The sequence below is a fragment of the Drosophila tropicalis genome, unplaced genomic scaffold (assembly GCF_018151085.1).
Source record: "Drosophila tropicalis isolate 14030-0801.00 unplaced genomic scaffold, ASM1815108v1 contig_443, whole genome shotgun sequence".
Taxonomy (NCBI): Eukaryota; Metazoa; Arthropoda; class Insecta; order Diptera; family Drosophilidae; genus Drosophila; species Drosophila tropicalis.
Genome location: NW_027172907.1, coordinates 4,136,093 through 4,151,848, shown reverse-complemented (window position 1 = coordinate 4,151,848; position 15,756 = coordinate 4,136,093). Strand labels below are relative to the sequence as shown.

The 15,756-nt window shown below is 45.7% G+C and overlaps 2 protein-coding genes across 2 annotated transcripts in view; both read left to right on the top strand.

Moving 5' to 3' along the window:
* Positions 1 to 15,756, top strand: part of MYPT-75D (Myosin phosphatase targeting subunit 75D) — a 66,382-nt gene that overhangs the window by 35,044 nt on the left and 15,582 nt on the right.
* Positions 3,882 to 14,452, top strand: LOC137574056 (uncharacterized). The gene is made up of 2 exons (XM_068286163.1): positions 3,882 to 5,326; positions 13,168 to 14,452. The coding sequence occupies exon 2, from the start codon at positions 13,426 to 13,428 to the stop codon at positions 14,089 to 14,091; it is 666 nt and encodes a 221-aa protein (XP_068142264.1). The 5' UTR covers positions 3,882 to 5,326; positions 13,168 to 13,425; the 3' UTR covers positions 14,092 to 14,452.

The window sequence follows — 15,756 nt, the reverse complement described above, 5'->3', positions numbered from 1 at the left end:
TGTTTTTTTAATACTTTTAAAAAATAAACCCTCAATGATCAATTTAAAAACAGTTCTCCTTGAATAAATTAACCTGTTTCGGGCTTTCATATATGTATGCTAAACATATCCTTTTGAAAGCCACTGTAAGGCATAATCTTGGGTACGATCAGTATTAATTTATTGTAATTTGTTCTTAATCAATCTCTTAATTAATCTCAATACACTTGCACTTAATACCTCTTTAAGTTTATTTATGCGGTTTTTCTCAGCATTTAATTACTTTCTGGATAAGTACAAGAACACAGTGCATCAGAATAGTTTATGACCAACGGAACACAAGTTTACTTACTCAAAAAATAATGTTGTTGACGACAACGCTTAACGCGCTTGACACTCGCTTAAATAAAAGATTTTTTAATTAAAAATATTTTACCTGCGAGAAACAAAAAAGAACTCTTGTTCTCTTCATCTTCTTCTTTTTCTCCTTTCCCAAATGTATGTACACACATATAAATACTTATATATATTTTCGTTGTGTTTTTTAAACGGAACGCGGCAACTTGGCAATGTCGACACAATTTTCCTCTTTGGCGCTCACATAAATAATGAAGCAAGTAAGTCGACTCGTCGACTCGGGTATACCATACACCAGGTGAAACAAATTTTTTTAAATTTCGAAAACCAAATGTACATATGTATGTCTATTAAATTGTTTTTACATGTTTCATAGTATGTGCTATCTCGCTCACTCTACGAACACACGAGCACTCTAGCGCCGCTACTAGCCAACGGCCAATTCTGGCCTTGTGGACCGCTTAGTAAAATACGTTCATACGCATATTTTGCATGTTTCTAGTCCGATTTCAATAAAATTTGGTAGTTTTGTAGAAATAGATAAGATTAATTAGTCTGCCGAATTTGAATGCGATAGTCAAAAAACTACAGGAGAAAATCGGTTTTTTCTTAATTATGGAGGCGGAAGTGGGCGTGGCAAAATATGAAAATATATATACTCTGCGCGAATACTAAGCTAGTATACATACTAAATTTGGTGACTTTAGCTTTGTTTGTTTTTGATAAAATCAGTTTTGTTTGATTTGCGGGGGCGGAAGTGGGCGTGGCAAAATTTTTAAATAGCCAGTTTCTGCGCGTCTATTAAACTAGTCTGCATACCAAATTTGATGTCGGTAGCTGTCATAGTTTTTAAGAAAATCAGTTTTATGTAAATTCCGGGGGCGGAAGGGGGCGTGGCAAAAATTTTAAACAATTAGTTTCTGCGCGCCAACTAAACGAGTATATAAACCAAATTTGATGTGTCTAGCTGTTATACTTTTTAAGAAAAACAGTTTTATGTGATTCCTGGGGGCGTAAGGGGGCGTGGCCGAAATTCCAATTAACTCTGAACATGTGCATACTACACGAGTATACATACCAAATTTGGTGGCTCTAGCTCTTATAGTCTCCGAGATCTGCGTGTTCATACGGACGGACGGACGGACGGACGGACGGACGGACGGACGGACGGACGGACGGACGGACGGACGGACAGACGGACATGGCTAGATCGACTCGGCTATTCATCCTGATCAAGAATATATATACTTTATAGGGTCGGAGAAGCTTCCTTCTGCCTGTTACATACATTTTGGCGACTTTAATATACCATTTCACCCTATGGGTGTATGGTATAAAAATGCAGCCGCCAAGTACATACACACAGCCAGGTTGATGGAGCGTCCCCTGCGGTGGAGGGATGAAGAAGGAGAAGGTGAAGGAGAAGATGAGCTATGAAGGAGGTGGCGGTGGTGGTAGCAGTAGGTGGTGCCAGTGGGTCAGCCAAATGAAAATAAGCCGCGGGCGTAAATATAAATAAATGAGCTGAGGAGGGAAAAAATGAAGGCAGAGGGCTTGAAGGGCCAAAAGGCGACTGCATAGGGTTGCGTGGCGAGAAGAAGACGAAAAAAAACCGAGCCAAATGGCAATAATTAAACCAATACGCAAACAATTGAACTATAGTTGGGTGGTGGGTGTGGTCGTGGGCGTGTGTCCATTGGTTGCTTTAAGGTCATTGAAACCGCAAATGGTAGAAGTGTGAAAGGCATCGCTTTTTTTATGGTTTGAAAATAAACACGAAGCAGAAAAAGCGCACAAAACACAGCATAAAATGTCGAAATGTCACAGCATCGGCTACAAAATACCGTGCATAAAAATTACCCCTATTCGAGGCGTTTCTAAAACAATATTCCCAATTGTAGAGAAATGATAGTTTGAAAATATTTCCATCATTTCAGTGGGCTGGTAATAAAAATATTGCTCAAGGGAATGGGAAATTACATAAGATCTTTATACATAATCTTTAATGCAAGGTCGTAAAAACGGCAATTAGAATAATTGTTAAATTTTATAAGCTATTACTTTTTTGCATCTAGAGGATACATGTATGTATGTATGTGTATGCCCCATTATGGCCAAAACACCTTTTTTTTTATATGTCGTTTTATTTTTTGAGCTTTTTTATACCCTTGCAAAAAGGGTATATTAATTTTGGTCAGAAGTGTGCAACGCATAGAACGAAGCATCTCCATGTCCATGTCCGTCCGTCCGTCCGTCCGTCTGGATCAACGCAAACTCCTCCTAGACCGTAAGAGCTACAGAGCTGAAATTTTGCACGTAGGCTTGTATATACTGCAGGCGTTGTATATCTCGGATTCAGCCGGATCGGACCACTATATCATATAGCTCCCATACAAACCCCAAAGTCACGAATAGTGACTTTTCTCAATAACTTTGTTATTTTCTATGCTATTATCGTGAAACTTAATATTATATAATATTTACTACGCCTATAAGCGACTATGCCAAATTTGATCAAGATCGGGTGACTGTATCATATAGCTCCCATACAAACGGCCAAGTCACGAACAGTGACTTTCTCAATAACTTCGTTATTTTCTGAGCTATTGTCGTGAAACTTAATATTAGAGAGTTTACTACGCCTATAAGCGACTATGCCAAATTTGGTCAAGATCGGGTGACTATATAATATAGCTCCCATACAAACGGCCAAGTCACGAACAGTGACTTTCTCAATACCTTCGTTATTTTCTGAGCTATTGTCGTGAAACTTAATATTAGAGAGTTTACTACGCCTATAAGCGACTATGCCAAATTTGATCAAGATCAGGTGACTATATCATATAGCTCCCATAGGAACGATTGGTCGAAAACAGTGACTTTTGTAAATAACTTCGTTACTTTTAACGCGATTGCTTTTAAATTAAACATTTCTTAATTTAATATATATGTTAATGACTGTGCCGAATTTGATAAAGATTGGGTGACTATATCATATAGCTCCCATAGGAACGATCGGTGGAAAACAGTGACTTTGATCAATATCTTCGTTATTTCCTATGATTGTAGGCCTTTCTTTCTCAAGCTTAAGCCTTTTTAGATAAAACGTTCTTCCACATTGATGGCTAATAGGTAAGGAAAGAGTTACCAAAAAAGTTGCAAGGGTATACAAACTTTGACGCGGTCGAAGTTAGCCCCGGCCCTCTGGTTTTACCATAAAATATAAACAATTTTTGCCAAGCACAGAGGTTTAATTTCTAAAACTACTGCAAAGCATCCTATTGCTGAACATGTTTTATGTTGGTTAATAAAACAAAAGAAAATTCAACAAAATTAAACGACCTTTTGGAAATTATGATGTTTAATAGCTTCTACAAAATTTAGTCCTTTTTTGTAAATGATTTTTTTGTCTCAAATGCATATTTATAAGCGGGGAAAAATGGTTTTGATTAATGTAATATGGGAGTTCGATCGACAGTTGGATACAAAAGCAGATCATTAAATGTAAAGAATGAATGAACATAAAAAATTGATTGTTGTTTGTACATTGAGTAAGCTAGCTCATCATTACCCATACGCACTGTGTGCCAGCTATGTGGTTAAAATCCTGTTGATGATGGTTGTTCTATATATGATTTATTATTGATAAATACATATGGAATTAAAGGAAATGGCGAGTCAGTCATCAGATAACATATTGTAACCACCTTTCAGTGCTCTATATCCTTTGACGTCATTGAGACGTCAATGAGAGACGTCTCAGGAGTTGATATACCCAAGCTATAGACTAAAGGATATACAAATTACAGTACAGCTTAAACAGAAATGAATGACAGCGGCAGGATCAGGACACAACACAAGATTTTTGCCATCTCATGCTGTGAGGAAAGTTGTGGGCGGTTATGTCATCAACAAAGTTGATTGAGCGTGTGTGTGTGTGCGATGAGGGGGTGGTTGAATGGATGGATAAATGGGTGGTTGGGTGGAGCAAGTGCTAAATTTTGAGAGATGACCAAAGCTTCTGTTAAATTGTGTGCGCCAGTTGGTCAGTTGACTGCTCAGTTTGGGTTCGTTTACTCTATACACACACTCACTCACTGACACACACACACACACACATGACACGCCACACACAATATGAACACATCATGCAGTGTAAATGTGATTTAGCAGCTACCCAGCACTACCAGCTTAGCTCACCATGATTATCAGTTTGAGGACACTTTTTGTGTGGAAGTCATGCTATTCGAGGAAGAGAAAAAGGTGAGGAGTCGGCGAATTCGGTTAAAACTGTATCCGAATTTAAAAGAGCGAAACCAGCATCCTTTAATATGGTTTAAAGGCCACGTTTAATTGGTAATCAACTGCTCTCACATTCACGTTTTTATTATCAATGAATTTAAAATTCAAATGGATTAAAAAAATGAAGCAAGTAAGTCGACTCGTCGACTTGGGTATACCATACACCAGGCGAAACAAATATTTCAAATTTCGAAAACCAAATGTATGTCTATTAAATTGTTTTTACATGTTTCATAGTGTTCACGCCACCGGGTGAACAGCAGTGAGCGGCGAAGAGCAGTGAGCGGTGAGGAGTGAGGAGGGTTTTTTGATCCTCGGCGTCTACGGTCACACCAGGAGGAGTGACTTGATTTTTTCCAATGGGCACCGCCATCACTAAGAATCGAGCCTTTCACCCGAACACCCGTTCTCTTGCATTTTTTTACGATTTGTTAATCACTTTCAACCCGAACCATTTCCGTGTGTGCCGGTTTACCTGTGAATATTATATAAATAATAAAACCTACATTTAGTTAACCGAAGTTTCTCGTGCGTTTTAATTCACCACTCGCTCACCACAAACTGAAGAAATTGGCACCCGCCAACTCCTTGTATTTCATTTGGATCCTTCCGCCCCCCCACGAACATTGGTCCTTCGAGCCGGATATCCTTCCGCTCCTCCAGCTTGCATCGGCGGAATTCCTGATAAGTACAAAATTTCATTATTCATTTCATTTACATACTACTAAAAGTGTGAGGTTTTCCCGCTTCTCCATAGCGACCTACACACTTTTACATATTGTATGTACATACCTGACCTGTTCCAAGGTTTCATGGTAGTTCCTAATCCTTAGCGTGATTGTCCAACGTTCTCATTTTACATTCCACGATTATCCATTTTCATTTATGTTTTTTTTTCCTCGCACTTGTCCAAATCCACCTTTTTTACATATGCATTCACATGTACATGTAATTTCCACAGCTGTTTGCCAAATCCGCGTAAAAGTTTAAAAAACAAAAAAAAAAAAATTATTAAAGTGTTATAAAAAATAGGGAAAAATAAAAATCAAAGTGTTCACCGCGTTTTCTTATGTGTTGGAATAATAATCTTTAATGCCAAACTTATTTCCACACGCGCGTATCTACGTACATACATACATCGTCACCTGTTGATGTACGCGCATATGTACATACATATCCATATACATACAATCCCTTCGCACATTTACCACGACACAAAAGGCAAAAAAAATATTCTTTTTTTTTAAATAGCACTTCACGTATGCACCGCGATTTCTTGCGCGTTCGAATTAGGTGCGAAATTAATTTCCTCACGCGCGTCTTTGGATACCGGTGCACTTGCTTACATACGTACATACATACATATGTATATGCTTACATAGTCATACATTGCACATACATATGTACATATCCACAACGCATAATACATTTCGGTGTCGCGCATTGATTTAACACAACCCCACATCCAATTAAATTACAATTACTTACGTTTTTTTTGTTGTTGTGAACAACGCGTGTGCATACATATCTATACTCACCTGTGTACTTATGCATGTACGTACACACATAGATCAAAGCATCTGTCCATATGCATTGATCGGTTGTTTTATTTGCGCACAACACTCGCTTGTTTTTCCGCACAACACTTGTTCTTGGTTTTTCCGCACAACCACAAAAAAAAAAATTATTCACATACATAATTAAACAACAAAATCAAAAACCAAATATATAAACAGCGGCCGACAGCTGTTTTCGGAGTAGTGGTGACACGTGAGTCGAGTCGTGATATCGATAGGCGGCTCAAGCGCGCCAAATTTAAATCACATTATTTCCGATTCTCTTTTTTTCGCCTAATTATATATCCGCCCATATTTATAAAACAATACATATATATTTTTCCAGCATTATCGTGCCCACATTTATATATCCGTCCATATTTATAAATCATTTATATAATTTTTCCGGCCAACTTTTTGCGCTCACATATATATATCCGTCCATATTTATAAATTATATATATAATTTTTTTCGGCCAGTATTTTGCGCTCATATATATATCCGCCCATATTTATAAATAAATACATATATATTTTTTCCAGCACTATCGGGCCCATATTTATATATCCGTCCATATTTATAAATTATATATATAATTTTTTCGGCCAGTATTTTGCGCTCATATATATATCCGCCCATATTTATAAATAAACACATATAAATTTTTTCCAGCACTATCGGGCCCATATTTATATATCCGTTCATATTTAAAAACTATATATATATTTTTTCCGGCCAGTATTTTGCGCTCAATATATATCCGCCCATATTTATAAATAAACACATATAAATTTTTTCCAGCACTATCGGGCCCATATTTATATATCCGTTCAGCTTTAAAAACTATATATATATTTTTTCCGGCCAGCCTTTTGCGCTCATATATATATCCGCCCATATTTCTAAATAAATACATATATATATATTTTTTCCAGCACTATCGGGCCCATATTTATATCTCCGTCCATATTTATAAATTATATATACAATTTTTTCCGGCCATTATTCTGCGCACACATATATATCCAGATCCAGATTTATATAAAAACGTATTTTCCTTTTATCCTATACATCTTTGTTTATATATTTCATCCGTGTTTTGTTTTATACGTACTCCCATCGGTAATTTTCAATCCGCATTCGTGCGTTCGTATATTATTCCGCATCTATCCCCATTAAAGAGGCTTCGTTTCCGAGCCACACGCGAGAAAATTCTCCCGCAATCCTGCGGTGCACAGTGAGGAAGTTCTTGCGTCCCCATACAGTCCACTTCTCACTTCCAAAACAAAAAAAAGGGACGCGCACAAACGCGGTGTTCGTCGGTAAGCTCGTCCCCTGAGTATGTCCACGGAGCCGTCCAAGACTGCGCCGAAGTCCAACAGTCTTTCGTCTCCCTCTGCAACTCCGGAGAAGGTTCGGCCTCCGACAACTCCGGTGACCGTGAAGCGTACGGATATTTCGCGCAAGTTCTCGTCAGTTCGCAGCCGCAGCGAATCCCCAAGGTCCCGTCCGTCTTCGTCCAGCTTACCTGAGGGTCGCAGATTCTCGGTTAAAGACTCGAGGGAACACCAAGGTCGTTCCAAGCTTTCAACTCAGACCCAGATTCCGCACGTTGTTGTGACGCACTGTTCTGACGCTCCCGTCACCCGATCCGTATCACAACAGCGTAGAGAACACTCCAGAATGTCCCTTTCCGATTTCGTTATAGCGTGCGACGCATTGACTCTGTTTGAAGCTCGCGAGAGTGAAGCTCTAACTTCTGAAGTGCCCTTGTTTTCCATTAAAATGCACTTAGAGCAGCTCAAATCCCTTTGGTCAACTGTCGAGATGGAATACTCCCGTTGTCACAAGGCCTTGACAATCCAAGCCGACGAGGAAAGCTTGGCAAACATAAGCCACATCAAGGCGAAGCACGAATCCGCTTACGCGGCATATGTGCGATGCGGGACGTTGTTCGGAGAACGCATCGAACAGCTCTCGGTACAGATGACGACTCTTAGGCGTCAGCCAACCGCTCCGTCGGGGCCACCGGGGCATAGAGTTCCTCCGTGTGAGGTAGAGACATTTGATGGCGACAGCCTAGCATGGCCCACATTCCGCGATTTGTTCGCCGCCATTTATATCGCCAATCCGTATTTGTCACAAGTGGAGAAGCTCTATCACTTGAACGCCAAGACGCGAGGGGAAGCGAGAACCATCGTGGCTAAGTCCCCCCTGACGAATGAGGGTTTCCAGGCCGCGTGGGAGAACCTCACCGCACGGTACGAAAACAGCCGTCTGCTGGTCATGACTCAAGCCAGACAACTCCTTCAGATTCCCGCGGTGGCACAAGAGTCGGGCAAATCCTTGCGAGAGCTGCAGACCGCGTTTCAAGGGTGTCTTACCGCACTTGAGCGTTCGGGTGTTAGTACTGAGAATTGGGATGTCCTACTTATCGCCATCTGCACTAGTAAATTGCCGAAGGCCACAATCCTCCTGTGGGAGCAATCAGTGCCCAATAAGACTGTCGTCTCAACGTGGTCCGATTTGAACCAATTTCTTACCGATCGGTATCGGGTCCTGGATGCCACCGACGAACATAAGTCGGCCCCAAGTGTCCAAGCCATCCCCATTGGCCCCCGCAAATCCTCTGCAACGATGAAAGTCCAAGCGTTTCCAGCGAAAGCTCAGCTCAAATCGGCGTCTTGCAAGCTGTGCCATCGGGAAAATCACCCAATACGGCTCTGCCCTAGTTTCCTTGATATGCCTGTTCAGAGGCGGCTGGAAACCATTAGACAGCAGGGACTTTGTCTGAACTGTTTTGCCCGCGGTCATCAAGTGAAGGGCTGCTCCAGTGCGCATAATTGCCATACCTGCAAGGAACGTCATCATACGCTGTTGCATCCTAGTGATGTGTCCGTGCCCTCGCCATCCGCTGCGCAAGTCCCACCATCCAGCGTCACAGAGCGCCCGTCCGCGAGCGACCAGCTCACAAATGCTCAAAGTTATTTTGCATCTACCCCAGGCAGAGGCCTTTTAGGCACTGCGATTGTCACTCTGCACCATCGTGGTGTGGATCATCATATTCGGGCGTTGATCGACTCGGGAGCCGATTCAACTTTTCTCTCCGAACGCGTCTTCAGCATGGTCCAGCCCCCTTCTACCCAGTAGACGCCGCGGTTACTGGCATGGGCCAGAGTGATGGAGGCTGCGCCGACAAGGTGTGTCTGCTAATGCTGTCTCCCCCCGTGTGACAGATTGAACAAGATTGAGGTCTCCGCCCTGGTCGTATCCAAATTGTCAGGGGCCATTCCAACAGCTCCATTCCTTAATACGGTTCCGACGCAGTGCCTCGATCGCCCCCTGGCTGACCCGTACTACAACAAGCCCGCGCCTATTGACATGATCATCGGTGTAGACCTGTTTCCCCACATCCTCGGAGAACGGATCAAAAAGGATATTGGTGATTTTGTCGGGCTAGAAACCATCTTTGGATGGGTTCTGTGTGGGGCTATCACTCCTGACCCCCCGGTGTCTAGATCCGTTTTCGCGGCACAGACGCGAGTTAGTCCCGAAGCAAAGCTTGATGTACTCCTCACCAAGTTTTGGGAGGTGGAAGACCTTCCCGCAAAGCCGGAAAAGGAGGATGACGCATTCTGCGAGCGGAACTTCCAGGAGACCACCCAAAGGGGAAAGGACGGCCGATATGTTGTGTCCCTACCGTTCAAAGGTCCGAATAGCGTTGACTTGGGCCACTCAAGACCGATCGCGCTGGCTCAATTCCTGCGGAATGAGGCACGCCTTCTCAAGGATCCGGTTCTAAAAACGCAGTACGATGCCATTATTCAAGAATATGAGGAATTGGGTCATATGATTCGGGTGACGCCGCCTCAAGATGGGAAAAACTTCTATCTCCCCCATCATGCGGTGTTTAAGCCCGATAGCACCACCACTAAGGTACGCGTGGTATTTAACGCGTCGAGCCCCTCCACACAAGGCGTCAGCCTCAACGATGTCTTGCACACCGGTCCTACTCTTCAGGCCGACCTCACGCTTCAGGTACTGAAATGGCGGTTCTTTCAATTCGTTTTCAATGCCGACATAACGCAGATGTATCGACAAATCCGAGTCGATCCCAGGCATACCCCCTTTCAGCGGATCCTCTACCGAGACCGCTGCGGCAATATTCAGGATTACGAGTTACAAACTGTCACGTTTGGGGTTAACTGCGCGCCATTCTTGGCGATCCGAGTCCTTTTACAACTGGCACAAGACGTGCAAACGATGTATCCTCAGGCGAGCGAAATCCTTCGGAACTACATGTATGTTGATGATGTCCTTGCCGGCGCTCACACTGAAGCCGACGCTCGTCTCGCCATACGAGAGCTTCAAGCGGTCCTCCAATCTGCGGGATTCCCGCTTCGGAAGTGGACTTCCAATAAGAAGGAAGTACTTCAAGCCATTCCGAGAGAGCACCTGCTGCGAGAGGACTTTCTCGAGCTGGAAGACGCGAGCACCGCAAAAACCTTGGGTATTCGATGGCAAGCTGCTGAGGACGTCTTCTTCTTCACCACAGCGGACCCCCCCCTTGAAGGAGTCGATCTCCAAGAGGCAGGTTCTGTCTCATATCGCTAAGCTCTTCGACCCCGCTGGGTGGCTAGCCCCATTTGTCATCCGAGCGAAGATATTCATGCAGCAAATCTGGCTTACCGAACTGGGCTGGGATGATGCTCTGCCGCCTCTCCTGCTGCAGCAATGGCATGAATTCCTGCAGGATTACCCAGGCCTCAGTCGACTCCGCATTCCCCGTTGGCTAAACACCAGCGATAAGCTCTCGTGGGAGCTTCATGGCTTCTGTGACGCGTCACAGAAAGCGTATGGAGCGGCCCTATATGTGCGGGTTCGGTACGGCAATCAAGTAGACGTCCATTTATTAACGGCTAAGACCCGTGTAGCTCCAGTCAAAACAGTCTCGCTGCCTCGGCTAGAGTTGTGCGGAGCGGTTCTGCTAGCCGATCTCTGGGCGTCGATCGTTCCTGAACTTCCAATCCGACCTGCAACCTCCCAGTTTTGGACCGACTCTACCATCGTGTTGGCTTGGCTCAATAAACCTCCGTGCAGTTGGTCCACCTTCGTGGCCAATCGCGTATCCAGGATCTCCGAAAGCACTAGTGGCCAAAGCTGGTCACATGTGCGCTCCGAGGACAACCCCGCGGATCTGGCGAGCCGTGGAGTCTCCGCGGCCGAGCTATCGGCCAGCAGCCTCTGGTGGCATGGGCCGGACTGGCTCCAGAGAGCCCCCGAGTATTGGCCAACTCCCCATAACGAACTCCCAGACACCCAGCTGGAGCAACGGGTCCAGTGCCACACCACCGCGACCACGCTACTCGAGGACGTCAGCGAACGGTTCTCGAATTATGGTAGGGCTCTACGAGTCATCGCGTACATCCTACGCTTCGCCACCAAGAGGATTTCGACGCCTTCCACGGTTCGCCTCACCAATGACGAACTTCTTTCCGCCGAGCGCGCCTTGATTCGGACCTCTCAGCGGCGGGAATACCTCGCGGAGATACGGGCCCTGGGCGAAGGGCGACCCCTGCCATCATCCAGCACTCTACTCAATCTGAACCCATTTCTCGACCAGCATGGGTTACTCCGCTCCTGCGGACGACTCCGGGCCGCTGAGTCCCTCCGATATGATGAACGTCACCCTATTCTCCTCCCATATAGTACTCATTTCACTCGCCTGCTTGTCGCATTCGCCCACCGCATCACGTTGCATGGCGGCAATCAACTGATGGTGCGGTATTTGCGCACCAAATTCTGGATCCCACGGATAAAGAACATGGTAAAGTCCCACATCAAGGGGTGCAAGGTCTGCATCGTTCATCGTCGACGACTACAGACCCAGATGATGGGTGATCTCCCTCGAGAACGCATCACGTATTCCAGGCCCTTCACCCACACGGGCATTGATTTCGCAGGGCCGTTCGAGATCAAAAATTACACCGGGCGTGCGTGTCTCATAACTAAGGGTTATGTCTGCGTCTTTGTGTGTTTCAGCACGAAGGCAATCCATCTCGAGGCTACCTCCGACCTCACCACTGAAAGATTTCTGGCAGCCTTCTCTCGGTTTGTCGCACGGAGACAATGTCCACAGCGCATTTACTCCGACAACGGCAAAACCTTCGTAGGGGCCTCAAAGGCGCTCGAAAAAGATTTCCTGAACGCCACCAAGCTTGAAATAATGAAGGCATTCCCCCAGCACATCCTATCCTGGCAGTTCATTCCGCCAAGCGCGCCCCACATGGGAGGACTGTGGGAAGCAGGGGTCAAAAGTTTTAAGACCCTGTTTTACAAGTCCTCGTCCACTGTCAAATACACCTTCGAGGAACTTTCCACTCTCCTGTGTAGGATCGAAGCGTGCCTAAACTCCAGGCCAATCTCTCCCATGAGTGAGGACCCAGAGGATCTACTGGCCCTAAGCCCGGGACATTTCCTGATTGGAGGACCACTCTTAGCCATTGCGGAACCGGAAATTCTGGTCGAGCCTATGTCGCTGATCAACCGATGGCAGCGACTAAAGGCAATCCAGCAGGCTTTCTGCCGCCGCTGGAAGAGTGAGTACCTCAAGGAGCTTCACAAACGGAACAAGTGGAAATCACCGACTCGCAGCATCCAGACCGGCGACCTCGTGATCGTGTCCGAAGATCATCTCCCCTCCAACGAGTGGCGCTTAGGGCGAATTGAGCGCACTCTGCCCGGGGCTGACGGCCTCGTCCGAGTGGCTGATGTCACCACCGCGCGTGGGTCTATCCGAAGACCCGTAGCGAAGCTCATTCTGTTGCAAGACAGCAGGAGTCCTGAGTCTAAAACCTTATCGTGACTCCTAATCCCTCTATGTTTCCTCCGAATGTCCTCGTCTCCGTGCATGTTTCTCGTTCCCGTGCATAGACTAATCCACTCCCCCATACGTAATTTCTTTCGTTACAGTTCATTCAGCTCGCCCTTTCATAGCGACATGGCCCCCACGCGTCTGCCGCACCACCGCAGCAAACGAGCTCCACAGGGCACGAACGTGTACCGATGCCGGGTCTGTCGGGGGGTTCATGCACTCCGGCAGTGTCAGCGCTTCCTAAACCTCCGAGGGGAAAAGCGGCTTCGGGCGGTGCTCATCAATAAATATTGTCCCAATTGCTTGGCCCACGAGCATTCATCCGACGCGTGTCGGACTCGCCATGGTTGCCGACGATGCGGGCAAAGGCACCATACCCTGCTCCACATGGCCGACCAACCGCCGAGACGACGTGCCTCCGCCCGGCGTCGCAGCCGATCACCCCCTCCAGTCGTGCTGCACCCCCGCTACAACCCCGTTCCCGATCATCGTCCGACCGCTCCGCTTCCCCAGAAGGCGCACCCGAGATTTCGTTATCCTCCCTGCTCCACGCCAGGACGACGACTGTCCTGCCCACCGCAGTCCTACGGTTGGGCAATGGCTCGAAATCCTTCGAGACCCGCGTCCTTCTTGATGCGTGTGCGGCTGAGAGCCGCATCAATCTCTCCTTTGCCCGGTCCCTGGGGTTAGCTGTGACCACGGTCGGGGTCGACCAAGCCTGTACGGCCGTCCTCGAGTCGAGGTCCGACAAGACGTTCCGACGGAACGTTATATTCCGGGTCGAAGAGGACTTGCTCATCCGCACTCCCATCCGGGAAGTGGCGGCGCCGGTCCGAGAGAAGTTCGCAACCCTGATCCTGGCCGACCCCTACTTCTATCGGCCGGCGTCGGTATCCGTGGTGCTCGGGGCAGACCTCTATCCTGAGGTCATCCAACCAGGCTGTGTGCCCGGTCATAGCGGTACTCCCGCAGCCCAGAGCACCGTGTTCGGATGGGTCGTCTCCGGCTCCTGTGGGATCTAGGCGCTCCAGGACGTTGCCGTCCCCCATCCTTTATATGTCCAGGGTGACAATTGCAACATGTTGCAAGGGGGGCGGTATGTTCACGCCACCGGGTGAACAGCAGTGAGCGGCGAAGAGCAGTGAGCGGTGAGGAGTGAGGAGGGTTTTTTGATCCTCGGCGTCTACGGTCACACCAGGAGGAGTGACTTGATTTTTTCCAATGGGCACCGCCATCACTAAGAATCGAGCCTTTCACCCGAACACCCGTTCTCTTGCATTTTTTTACGATTTGTTAATCACTTTCAACCCGAACCATTTCCGTGTGTGCCGGTTTACCTGTGAATATTATATAAATAATAAAACCTACATTTAGTTAACCGAAGTTTCTCGTGCGTTTTAATTCACCACTCGCTCACCACAAACTGAAGAAATTGGCACCCGCCAACTCCTTGTATTTCATTTGGATCCTTCCGCCCCCCACGAACACATAGTATGTGCTATCTCGCTCACTCTACGAACATACGAGCACTCTAGCGCCGCCACTAGCCAACGGCCAATTCTGGCCTTGTGGACTGCTTTGTAAAATACGTTCATACGCATATTTTGCATGTTTCTAGTCCGATTTCAATAAAATTCGGTAGTTTTGTAGAAATAGATAAGAATAATTAGTCTGCCGAATTTGAATGCGATAGTCAAAAATCTACAGGAGAAAATCGGTTTTTTCTTAAATATGGAGGCGGAAGTGGGCGTGGCAAAATATGAAAATAGATGTACCCTGCGCGCATACTAAGCCAGTGTACATACTAAATTTGGTGACTTTAGCTTTGTTAGTTTTTGAGAAAATCAGTTTTGTTTAATTTGCGGGGGCGGAAGTGGGCGTGGCAAAATTTTTAAATAGCCAATATCTGCGCGTCTATCAAGCTAATCTGCATACCAAATTTGATGTCTCTAGCTGTTATACTTTTTAAGAAAAACAGTTTTATGTGATTCCTGGGGGCGTAAGGGGGCGTGGCAAAAAGTTTGAACAATCAGTTTTTGCGCGCTAACTAAACGGGTATACAGAATAAATTTGATGTCTCTAGCTGTTATACTTTTTAAGAAAAATAGTTTTATGTGATTCCTGGGGGCGTAAGGGGGCGTGGCCGAAATTCCAATTAACTCTGTACGCGTGCATAATACACGAGTATACATACCAAATTTGGTGGCTCTAGCTCTTATAGTCTCCGAGATCTGCGTGTTCATACGGACGGACGGACGGACGGACGGACGGACGGACGGACGGACGGACGGACGGACGGACGGACAGACGGACATGGCTAGATCGACTCGGCTGTTCATCCTGATCAAGAATATATATACTTTATAGGGTCGGAGAAGCTTCCTTCTGCCTGTTACATACATTTTGGCGACTTTAATATACCATTTCACCCTATGGGTGTATGGTATAATAAGTGCAATAAATTCTGTAAATACTTATGGTTGGCGTGGTATAAATTAATTAATATATACATAAATATAATTAATTATTCAGCGAAACAGAGACAAAAAGATAAACAAAGAAACAGGAGGTGGGATACCGATTAATTCGCACAATCAGAAATTATGGATGTCGCAAAAGAAGAAGAAAAAGTGTGGGGGTCAGTAATTAATTCCACCATATCATCATACTTGTATCGATAATTTGCA